The 12,379-nt window shown below is 43.7% G+C and overlaps 1 protein-coding gene across 10 annotated transcripts in view; it reads right to left on the reverse strand.

The window, feature by feature from the left end:
• Positions 1-12,379, reverse strand: part of LOC106574855 (R3H domain-containing protein 1) — a 50,426-nt gene that overhangs the window by 23,698 nt on the left and 14,349 nt on the right. For 8 of the 10 annotated variants that reach the window (XM_082963085.1, XM_082963084.1, XM_082963091.1 and 5 more), the window contains exons 3-11: positions 9,931-10,222; positions 8,190-8,234; positions 7,055-7,150; positions 2,924-3,014; positions 1,853-1,991; positions 1,569-1,709; positions 1,251-1,359; positions 568-663; positions 411-436 (exon numbers count right to left, since the gene is read on the reverse strand). In XM_082963085.1, coding sequence (XP_082819211.1) covers positions 411-436; positions 568-663; positions 1,251-1,359; positions 1,569-1,709; positions 1,853-1,991; positions 2,924-3,014; positions 7,055-7,150; positions 8,190-8,234; positions 9,931-10,170 — 983 coding nt within the window. In that variant the 5' untranslated portion in view covers positions 10,171-10,222. The remainder of the gene's footprint in view (positions 1-410; positions 437-567; positions 664-1,250; positions 1,360-1,568; positions 1,710-1,852; positions 1,992-2,923; positions 3,015-7,054; positions 7,151-8,189; positions 8,235-9,930; positions 10,223-12,379) is intronic. The other 2 variants (XM_082963086.1, XM_082963088.1) reach the window with 2 other exon arrangements.

Genomic DNA, 12,379 nt, shown 5'->3' on the forward strand with positions numbered 1-12,379 from the left:
GGACCAACCAGTCAAACCGTCCACGTTGGACCAACCAGTCAAACCGTCCACGTTGGACCAACCAGCCAAACCGTCCACGTTGGACCAACCAGCCAAACCGTCCACGTTGGACCAACCAGTCAAACCGTCCACGTTGGACCAACCAGTCAAACCGTCCACGTTGGACCAACCAGTCAAACCGTCCACGTTGGACCAACCAGTCAAACCGTCCACGTTGGACCAACCAGTCAAACCGTCCACGTTGGACCAACCAGTCAAACCGTCCACGTTGGACCAACCAGTCAAACCGTCCACGTTGGACCAACCAGTCAAACCGTCCACGTTGGACCAACCAGTCAAACCGTCCACGTTGGACCAACCAGTCAAACGTTGTAAGTGTCAGATTAGACTGATATGTGAATGATATTTACCTTCCATCTAGATGGAAATGATCTCCCTGTGGAAAAAAATACATCTATTTCAATGTCTTACTTACATGTCATTTGCAGTCCATAAAGCATATCCATATTTTACTTCAAAATAAACACAAATGCATCATTAATCTAAATTGATTAGCCAAAATCTCACATCTGGTGCAAATATCCTGTCCCTGGCTCTCTGATAGTCCTCCTCTCTCTCCTCGATAGATTTGCTTCTCCTGTCGTCTTTCAGGCGCATTCGTATCTGCAAGCACATGCACAACCTTAGCCTAGCCAGCAGCTTCCGCGCAGCTTAGCCTAGCCAGCAGCTTCCGCGCAGCTGCAGCTTAGCCCAGCCAGCAGCTTCCGCGCAGCTGCAGCTTAGCCCAGCCAGCAGCTTCCGCGCAGCTTAGCTTAGCCTAGCCAGCAGCTTCCGCGCAGCTTAGCTTAGCCTAGCCAGCAGCTTCCGCGCAGCTTAGCTTAGCCTAGCCAGCAGCTTCCGCGCAGCTTAGCTTAGCCTAGCCAGCAGCTTCCGCGCAGCTTAGCCTAGCCAGCAGCTTCCGCGCAGCTTAGCCTAGCCAGCAGCTTCCGCGCAGCTTAGCCTAGCCAGCAGCTTCCGCGCAGCTTAGCCTAGCCAGCAGCTTCCGCGCAGCTTAGCCTAGCCAGCAGCCGGAACAGCAGCACCAGATTGTCACCCTCTCAAAGACATATCGCTGAGAATACATCCCAAATGGCACACTATTCCCTATATACTTTACTTCTGTTGACCAGGGCCCATAGGGCACTATATAGAGAATAGAGTGTCATTTGGGACACAGCGTGACATTTGATTGGAACACAGAAACACCCTACCATGCCGTCTTCCCGGTCGAAGCTGGCGTTGTCTCTTTTGAGAATGTAGCGTTTTTGGAAATCATCTGTTTTGTCGTCTTTTATATGTTCTGAGAATTTTTGATCTGGTCTGTGGAAGAGAATTTACATTGCTGGAAGTTTAGAGGCGTGGGGGGAAAAAAATCTACACCAAATACATACTTTCTACTTTCAAAGCAATTTGATGTATTTAAGCTTCATAGAATCTAACAAAATGTATTATTGTGGTTCAGTATAAATCCTGAAAATAATGTATTATAAAATGTTTTTAAACTGACTGGTACCAAATGAAAAACATACATTCTTGTATTGCTAGTTTTGTTGATGATGACAGACTTCCCAGTGGGGTCAACATTGTGATCCATGCCAAAGTAGGCAGCCACTCGGTGTAGCAGCATTCTATGGTACGACGTCATGGGAGGGAACTTCCTCTTCTGGCTTCTAGGAAACACAAGAGCTGAATGAGCTTTACTGAAAGGCTAAAATAATGCAACTATAGAATTGAATTCGAATAAACTTGCATTAACTATAAATTAATAAAATACATTAAATCAATCAATAAATGTATTTGTTAAATAACTTACTCATTATTACTGATAAAATCCAGAATGTCCTGCTCCAACTTCAACAGCATCATTCTGTCTCTGGGGTTGTTCTTAAGAGTTTTGACCAGGAACTCATGCAGGTCTATTCCAGTAGAGTCTGTGTAGTCCTGGCTGGAATCTAGACACAAGAGGACCAATCATTCTGGTAATGGTGCTCTATACACAACACATCTTTGTGGACTATGGGCTGTGTTCGTAAATTCACTCTGGAGTGACACTAAGCACAAGTCTCTGAATGATCTTGAGTGGCCCAGCCAGAACCCGGACTTGAACACGATTGAACATCTCTGGAGAGACCTGAATATAGCTGTGCAGCGACGCTCCCCATCGAACCTGACAGAGCTTGAGAGGATCTGCAGAGAAAAATGGGAGAAACTCCCCAAATACAGGTGTGCCAAGCTTGTAGCGTCATACCCAAGAAGACTCAAGGCTGTAATCGTTGCAAAAGGTGCTTCAACAAAGTACTGAGTAAAGGGTCTGAATACTTGTGTAAATGTGATAGTTGAATACATTTGCAAAAAATGCTTTGTCATTATGGGGTATTGTGTGTAGATTGATGAGGGGAAAAAAACAATTTAAATCAATTTTAGAAGAAGTTTGTAACGTAACAAAAGTGGGAAAAGTCAAGGGGTCTGAATACTTTCCAAATACACTTTAACCGGTCATAGTCAATACTATATTGATATTCAATGGTTGTTGTAGATTAGTAAATAAAATATATATATATATAAATAAAAATAGGTTATTGTGCGCTCTGGAACACTCCGACGTGAGTGCTCTGAAATCGGGAGTAGATAGCCAGAGTGAATTTACGAACGCACCCATAGTCTCCTAGGATTCTATATTGGATTTCTCAGAGAGCTCCATGTTCCGGAATCAGTTCATTAGTTCTCTAGACTAAACCTCACAACATGTCTCCAAGGTCTTGTATTGTAACATACAAACACAACCGTGTCTGTGAAGGCAGGGAAGACCATTATATTCTCTCTCACTATTTACAACACAAAGATAACAATCAACCTCTGCGCCAACTCTCCCACACCCACACACCTCTTGACAGCATTTTCCTGGGCATCTTCTCTGGTTTCTCCACCTTCTCCTCCTTGGCAGACAGCTCCTCCTTATCAAAGGACTGGGATATCTGGATGTGAATTTGAAGAGTAAGAAATAAAAACTTCAGTGGTAGCTACTAGCTAATATCCCCATGATTACGTCTGTATCCTAAATTGCAGCCTATTCCCTATGGGCCCTGGTCAAAAGTAGTGCACTACATAGGGAATAGGGTGCCATATGAGAAGTACACTAAAATTAAAATACAGACAGAATTAATTAGCATGTCACATTAAGAATTTGCATCTAATTAGCTTCACAATCGCACACTTGGTTGGAAGTTAAACCTGTTGGGGCTAGGGGGCAGTATTTGCACGGCCGGATAAAAAAAACGTACTCGATTTAAAACTGGTTACTACTCTTGCCCAGAAACGAGAATATGCATATAATTAGTATATTTGGATAGAAAACACTCTAAAGTTTCTAAAACTGTTTGAATGGTGTCTGTGAGTATAACAGAACTCCTATGGCAGACCAAAACCTGAGAAGATTCCATACAGGAAGTGCCCTGTCTGACAATTTGTTGTCCTTCTGTTGCATCTCTATCGAAAATACAGCATCTGTGCTATAACGTGACATTTTCTAAGGCTTCCATTGGCTCTGTAAAGCCGCCAGAAAGTGGAAAGGGGTGTCTGCTGTCTCTGGGCAAAGAACAGCAGAAGCAGCAGAGTTTGTGAGTGGTCAGCCTGGGGACAGTGAGACTGAGATGCGCATTCACGAGACTACTCCATTTTTTTCTTTCAGCCTTTGAATGAATACAACGTTGCCCGGTTGGAATATTATCGCTATTTTACGAGAAAAATAGCATAAAAATTGATTTTAAACAGCGTTTGACATGCTTCTAAGTACGGTAATGGAATATTTTTAAAAGAATTGTCACAAAATGCGCTCGCGCGTCACCCTTCGGATAGTGACCTGAACGCACGAACAAAACGGAGCTATTTGAATATAACTACGGATTATTTGGAACCAAAACCACATTTGTTGTTGAAGTAGAAGTCCTGGGAGTGCATTCTGACGAAGAACAGCAAAGGTAAACCAATTTTTCTAATAGTAATTCTGAGTTTAGTGAGCCCCAAACTTGGTGGGTGTCAAAATAGCTAGCCGTGATGGCCGGGCTATGTACTCAGAATATTGCAAAATGTGCTTTCACCGAAAAGCTATTTTAAAATCTGACACCGCGATTGTATAAAGGAATTCTGTATCTATAATTCTTAAAATAATTGTTATGTATTTTGTGAAAGTTTATCATGAGTAATTTAGTAAATTCACCAGAAGTTTGCGGTGGGTATGCTAGTTCTGAACATCACATGCTAATGTAAAAAGCTGTTTTTTTATATAAATATGAACTTGATTGAACAAAACATGCATGTATTGTATAACATAATGTCCTAGGAGTGTCATCTGGTGAAGATCATCAAAAGGTTAGTGCTGCATTTAGCTGTGGTTTTGGTTTTTGTGACATATATGCTTGCTTTGAAAATGGCTGTGTGATTATTTTTGTCAGGGTACTCTCCTGACATAATCTAATGTTTTGCTTTCGCTGTAAAGCCTTTTTGAAATTGGACAATGTGGTTAGATTAACGAGTCTTGTCTTTAAAATGGTGTAAAATAGTCATATGTTTGACAAATTGAAGTTATAGCATTTGAGGTATTTGTATTTCACGCCACGCGATTCCACTGGCTGTTGACTAGGGTAGCCCATAGAAGTTAATAAAAAAATATTTAAGGTTTTTACATGTTTCGTTTGTGCAAACAAGTACATGCCGACCGACCTCATTTAAAAAACCATCTGATTTACTACGAGAGCACCGTTTTCATTTCAAATAACAGCTCAACTAAAACCCTGTGCTGCACAGAGCGATAAACCTTCCTCTACGTGCAATAATCCCCTCGTCAATCACAACGTTAACACTGTTTTATTTAGTCATTAAACACCTGAAAAATCGGACATCATTTTGACATTACAATGTGACTAAACAAACAGTACATGGACCTACAGAGGAGTGAATACTGAGTCAAATATAGATCTGCTTTATGTTGGGGGAAGAGAATACATTCAATAGAAAGCCTGTCCTGTCTTCCACACCTTCACATCCACCAATAGAAAGCCAGTCCCAACTTCCACACCTTCACATCCACCAATAGAAAGCCCGTCCCAGCTTCTACACCTTCACATCCACCAATAGAAAGCCCGTCCCATCTTCCACACCTTAACATCCATCATTGCCTTTATTGTACCACATGAAATAACTCCCTTTGGAAGGCAAGCATAGAAATAAAATGACTAGAATGGGGGGGAAAGCCCCTCATATCACAGCCATTTGAAACTCGCTTGAATGATTGTATTTTATAATGGTGGCAGGTAGCCTAGTGGTTAAGAGCGTTGGGCCAGTAATGGAAAGGTCGCTGGTTGGAATCCCCGAGCTGACTAGGTGTAAAATCTGTTCATGTGCCCTTGCCCTAACCCTCACTGTGCCTGTAAGTCGCTCTGGATAAGAGTCTGCTAAATTACTAAAATATGAATTGTAAAATGTCTAAGGCTTAGCGAGCATGGAAATAACTGTTAGTTCAGGAGAATATAACAACCATTTGACAGTACTCACTTGAATGAAAATGTACATTCCAATCATTCAAATTCTGTGTGTTTCAAGGCCTTCTCAGCATCCCAGCCTTTGGTTTAACCCTGCTACTCATCTTAATCTCTGCTTCATTCCCTGCTCTCATTCACTATTCAACACTAGTACAAAAACCAGAGAGGAGCTAAAAGCTGAACAGCACACTGAAACTCAGCCTGCGACCTAAATGACACCCTATTCCCTATATAGGGCACTACTTTTGACCAGGGCCCACAGGGAATAGGGTGCCATTTGGAACGCAGATTCAGAGTGCTGGCTGCAAGAAGCTTAAATTATATACGACTTCAGGATAGAAGCAACTAGATAAAGAAGTTGGGAGCCAGTGGTTTCTGGAAGGGAGATGTAATGTTTACATTAGTGATATAAAATGGTAGCCTAGTGGTTAGAGCGTTGGGCCAGTAACCAAAAGGTTGGTAGATCAAATCCCCCAGCTGACAAGGTACAAATCTGTCATTCTGCCCCTGAACAAGGCAGTTAACCCACTGTTCCTAGGCCATCATTGAAAATAACAATTTGTTCCCAACTGACTTGCCTAGTTAAATAAAGGTTAAATACAAAAATATATACTCTGCCTCTCAGGGAGGCTTTGCTGTAGTGATACAGCACAACAGGTTAACAAAAGAAAGAACCAACATTGCTGCAGAAAGGCAACAATGAAAGAGATGTGAGGAATGGAGGGCAGGTGGAGAGAGGGCAAAAGAGAGAGAGGAAGAGAGAAAGATGAGAAAAAGAGAGGGAGGAAGAAGAGAAAGAAAGATAAAAGTAGAACTCAGAAGGAGGGGGTTAAATCTCACACACTAGTTCAAGGAAGTCTATCCATTTAAACACACAGTCAGGGTTTCCTAGTAACCCGTTTCACAGCCGGGACAATGCATCTTTACAATCATTTATTTCTCCTCCACACCAAGGAAACATTTTCACTCAAGAAGAAATAATTGGCATAAAAAATTGCAGCTTAACACAGAAAGACAAACCCCCCCCCCCCAAAAAGATAACCTATATCACTTCAAACACCATTAGCCGTGGACATGTTTGAGTGGTGACAAAGGAATAGGTTGAAGGAAGCCTAACATCATAGTGACAACCATACTATTCAATTATATCAATCCACAGGTCTCCATGTTCTGACACGTGAAAATACTATGTTCTCCAAAATGGATGTGAGTAATACAGGACGCGCACACACACACACACCGCAGGTACACACACACACCGGCTGATGGTGGAGAACACCCTCGTGGTTTTGATGAAGTTAGTGCTGACTGGATGAAATGCAAGGCCCTCTAGCTGCTGGCTCCTGTGTGTGTCTGGTGTGAAGGCAGAGTGATGTTTGTGAAATGAGCCACAGCTAATGGGGTAGGAGGAGTCGTCTGGGGGTTTACCCAAAGGTGTGTGTGTGTGTGTGTGTGTGAGCGTGTGTCTAAAGGTTTACCTGAGGATCTGGTGTCAGCTGGTGTGCAGTTAGAAAGGGAGGAGAGGACTCTTCACAGACAGCCAGGCTCCGTACTAACTTTACCTTGGCCTTGGACTGAGAGAGAGTGCAGTGTATTGACAACGGTTCAAAATATATTCCTTTAGATGACGTGCGTTGATCATTTCAAAACGCCAACGCGAACCGACCAAGTAAAAATACAAACCAAGACGTAAAGGCCAGCAAGCACCAAGCAATCACGACCAACAGAAAATGTTCAGACCTCAAAATGAGTTGGGTGAATCAAATCCAATCCATGCATGTAACTAACGTGATGGTTAGCAAACATGTAAATACACGTAAATAAGTCAGTTTAAACGTCTGATCGTCATGCAAGTGAAGATAAATAATACTAATGCACCACAAGGTCTGGATGGTTTTAAAGGGATGACTTCAATCACGTGTCAAACTCATTCCACCGGATGGTTTTAAAGGGATGACTTCAATCACGTGTCAAACTCATTCCACCGGATGGTTTTAAAGGGATGACTTCAATCACGTGTCAAACTCATTCCACCGGATGGTTTTAAAGGGATGACTAAATCACGTGTCAAACTCATTCCACCGGATGGTTTTAAAGGGATGACTTCAATCACGTGTCAAACTCATTCCACCGGATGGTTTTAAAGGGATGACTAAATCACGTGTCAAACTCATTCCACCGGATGGTTTGAAAGGGATGACTTCAATCACGTGTCAAACTCATTCCACCGGATGGTTTTAAAGGGATGACTAAATCACGTGTCAAACTCATTCCACCGGATGGTTTTAAAGGGATGACTAAATCACGTGTCAAACTCATTCCACAGAGGGCCGAGTGTCTGCAGGTCCCTTGTACTGGATTGATAAATGAAGGTTACTAATTAGTAAAGAACTCACCTGGTTGTCTAGGTCTGAACTGAAAGGACAAACCCTCTGACACTAGGGCCTCCACGGAATGAGTATGAACCCCCCTGTTCACTACAGAACAAGAACCAAGTCAACAGCAGACAAATATAGATAGTCTTCTGAGCAGAAACACTTGAGATAAAATGATAATGTATGTGGTAGTTGCCAGGCAGACATGCCAGGCATCATGCTAATCCACCGACTGTACCTTAGAGCCCATCACGGGCTGGCCAGCTGATACAGGAGACTGCTGCTGTCCCAAACGGACCACAAAAAGGAGGAGTTTAGCTAACAAAACTACAAGGTTAAATAATATTGTGGTCCAGAACAACAGGAAGGCTGAATACATACGTCATACATGTTGGACGTCAACGTACATCCTACTAAAGAGCTCAGCCAATCAATATACTCATGTGACAAAACACGAAGAGGAGCCCTTTTTGGGCCAAGATGAATTCTCACCCTAGTGATTCAAACACCTTCCTGTCTGAGAAATTAGACCCAGAGTTCTGTCTCACTACTATGTACATTTAACTGAATTTTCTCTGATCATTTTCACATCTCCCTCCCTCTCAGACCCATTTTCCTGTCATGTAGACTAGAGCAAAGAGCAGTGGTCTGAGGTTGGAGAGGAACAGGAAGCAGCGGGGGGGGGGGGGGGAGACATCTCAGTGCCTCTACTCTTCGTGTGTGTGTGTGTGTGTGTGTGTGTGTTTGCATATGTGTGTGTACAGGGAGAAGTCCTAGAGAGTCAGAGGCGAAGGCTGAGTCTGATTTAGACAGAACGGATGGCAGGCCCCATGCTCCTCTCGGGCTGCCGCTGAGACACCGTCTGTACACACAGACACTCCCTCTTCTCTTGGTCCCGTCCTCTAAAACCAACCAGAGGACAGTTCCTTTCCCCGCTGCGCTGGTGGGTCAGATAACATTCATGAAATAAAGATGGAAATGGACCGTTTCCATTTCCAGGCATGTGTATGACCCTTAGAGACAGAGAGTGGCGTGTGTGTGCGCGCGCGCGCCTCACAGTAGGTGTGAACGCACCAGTAGATCAGATAATTGAACAGGGCAGAAAGGAAAGGAACAATGAGAGAGGAGAGAGAAGGAAACGCTGACGTCTGCACTACAAGGTACCTGGCCTGAGAAAGAGAACGTGGCAGGGGCAGATGGTGGCAAAGTCACAGAGGAGACACACAGAGAGAAACACACCCCTCCCTCTCTCCCCCCATCCGGCACCCATTCAGTCTCTCTCTCAGGGTGACACACAGGAAGTTTGTAGATAAGCCAGGATTTGAGATCCAGATTATCTGTCTTCTTCAGTCTGGCTGGGGTGCCAGCCACCAAGCGCTTTTACTTGTCCTGCTTCCCATTTATACTCCTGCCTCCAGCATTACCTCCAACCCTGAGACATTACCTCCAACCCTGAGACAACACCCCGTCAACATTACCTCCAACCCTGAGACAACACCCCGTCAACATTACCTGCAACCCTGAGACAACACCCCGTCAACGTTACCTGCAACTCTGAGACAACACCCCGTCAACATTACCTCCAACCCTGAGACAATACCCCGTCAACATTACCTCCAACCCTGAGACAATACCCCGTCAACATTACCTCCAACCCTGAGACAATACCCCGTCAACATTACCTCCAACCCTGAGACAATACCCCCGTCAACATTACCTCCAACCCTGAGAGAAAGGAACATTTTGCTGCACTGTATCAGCACATCTTCCACCAACGTATTTTAGCTGTTACAGTAGAGTATTTTAATGACTGATCCTGAGCTCGATGACATTACTATAGTTAAATTATATTACCATATTTACATTTTTGCCAGAGTAGTGGTAAAACATGTTCAAATTGTGGATGTGATAATGGAAAACTGATCTTCTCATTGGTCCACACTAAAAGGCACTGTTTATGTTTACACCGGTGTGTTTACCTGTGACGTTTCCCTCTTGTTGTCACAGCAGCTTCCGTCATGGTGACCGGTGGCATTGTGTTCCAGCATCAGGCTCCCAGCCTGTTTGGGTTTGTCCTTCACACCGTTCCGCCTGCTGTCTGCTCCTAGTGTTGTGGTTCCGGTCCAGTCTGCTGCCTCCAGCTCCACTCCAGCCTCACAAACCTTCATGGTCTCAGTCCTACTGATGTCCTTTACAGTAACAGGATCAGACATCCTCATCAGACGCACAGCTTACAGAGAGTCTCTATACAACACTGCTGTTACTGGGGTCCTAGAGATGGAGAAAGAGACAGAGAGACAGACGATGGAGAGAGACTGGGATTTTACTAATCAAAATGCAAATCATTTTCCATTAGAGCTAAAATACATATTTTACCTACAGTCAGAGAAGAGAGAAAGAGAAAACATGGGCATTGAAATATCATGCATTTACAGAGAAGAGAGAGAGAAAACATGGGCATTGAAATATCATGCATTTACAGAGAAGAGAGAGAGAAAACATGGGCATTGAAATATCATGCATTTACAGAGAATAGAGAGAGAAAACATGGGCATTGAAATATCATGCATTTACAGAGAATAGAGAAAGAGAAAACATGGGCTAAAGAGATATTGTAAACGTCTATTGAAATCTAATGACTACTGTAATGGGGCTAATGCAGGGCCAGTGACAAGGCAGTGGTTTCTGGTAATAATGTGGCCTAATTATGCAGCAATTCTCTCTTGCAGCAGCAGTAGCATAGAGAAGAGGGGTGGGGAGGCTTAGGGAAGGAGGCAGAGAGAGGAGAAGGAAGGAGACATCATAGAGAGGAGATGATGGGAGGGTTAGGGAAGGAGACATCTGGTTTATGAGAGCTGTGATTAATGATTTTAATTAGAGGTTGAGAGGCCCCATCTGATTCAGTCCCTGACATGAACACTGTAGCTCTGTGCCTCTGTCTCAATTTGGCTTTCCTTGATTCCTTCTCAAACCCCATGGCGGAGAAGGTCAGAGGGGAGTGACCAATTCATTTTGAGGATAGAGGAATCCCAGAAAGACACAGCCAATACTATTGGAGGACAGAGCTTGTGGCTATAGATAAATACCACTGACACCCTGGATTCCAGAATGTTCAAAGAGTGCAATGACTCCATGACTCTACGGCCCTCTCTATAGGCAGTCATCAATAAAACGGCACAATACAGTGTAGAACGTTCCGTTTGACTGCTGATGGGCAAGGAGACCACCAGCGCCTCTAAACCATTGACAACTATGTGCCGTTGAAGGGATTGTTAAATAAATGGAACTAGTTGGTTTCAATAGCATCACCTCCTGAAGACCAGTCAGAACTACACATTTCCCAGAATTCCACATTTAGCTTCATCAGAGTTATACAGAAAGGAACTGCATGCTTTTCATGATCCATAAGTTTAGCAATTGATCATGTAATTTCAGATAGGTGAAGGTAGCATTTTACCAGAGAACAGTAGGCTGGCTACACAGAGAAATCTACTGGAGAACAGTAGGCTGGCTACACAGAGAAATCTACTGGAGAACAGTAGGCTGGCTACACAGAGAAATCTACTGGAGAACAGTAGGCTGGCTACACAGAGAAATCTACTGGAGAACAGTAGGCTGGCTACACAGAGAAATCTACTGGAGAACAGTAGGCTGGCTACACAGAGAAATCTACTGGAGAACAGTAGGCTGGCTACACAGAGAAAAGTATTCGAGAACAGTAGGCTGGCTACACAGAGAAAAGTATTCGAGAACAGTAGGCTGGCTACACAGAGAAAAGTATTCGAGAACAGTAGGCTGGCTACACAGAGAAAAGTATTCGAGAACAGTAGGCTGGCTACACAGAGAAAAGTATTCGAGAACAGTAGGCTGGCTACACAGAGAAAAGTATTGGAGAACAGTAGCTCCACATCAGTCAAAGCAGTCTGCTGATAGAATTGGCCTTTGTGAATTCTCATCTGAGTGGAGAAGAGCAACTGAAGAACGAAATGAGTCTGATGCCGAGCAGATATTACAATAAGAAGCATTGTAGATCTGCATTTACAAAACACAGGAAGTTTAATCTTTCTGCGTTAGGGTGACACCTAAGATTAACTTGCTCGTTATCTAAGTACGTGGCTGAATTAATAACGTCACGGGGCATCATATTGTGTTAGTTTTCTGCCGTGTTTGAGGTGTCAAAGCCCGTTGGATGAGTTATCTGTACAGCTGCCACTGCAGCTTGACTTCCTTGCGTTTTTCCTCTCAGATCTGGGCTGTCTGCTGCTCCCCCATCTTCAGAACAGAGCAGGCCCGTTGCCCTAGCGACGCCACAGTGTCCTTCAGACAAGCATGCGGTCAAAACTTTTCATTTGCACAATGTCTCTCGCTCACATTCGCTTGTAAAATGTCTAAACGCAACAAAAATATCATTCGGTAGCTCCTACCTAT

This window comes from Salmo salar, chromosome 16, assembly GCF_965601325.2.
Source record: "Salmo salar chromosome 16, fSalSal1, whole genome shotgun sequence".
Taxonomy (NCBI): Eukaryota; Metazoa; Chordata; class Actinopteri; order Salmoniformes; family Salmonidae; genus Salmo; species Salmo salar.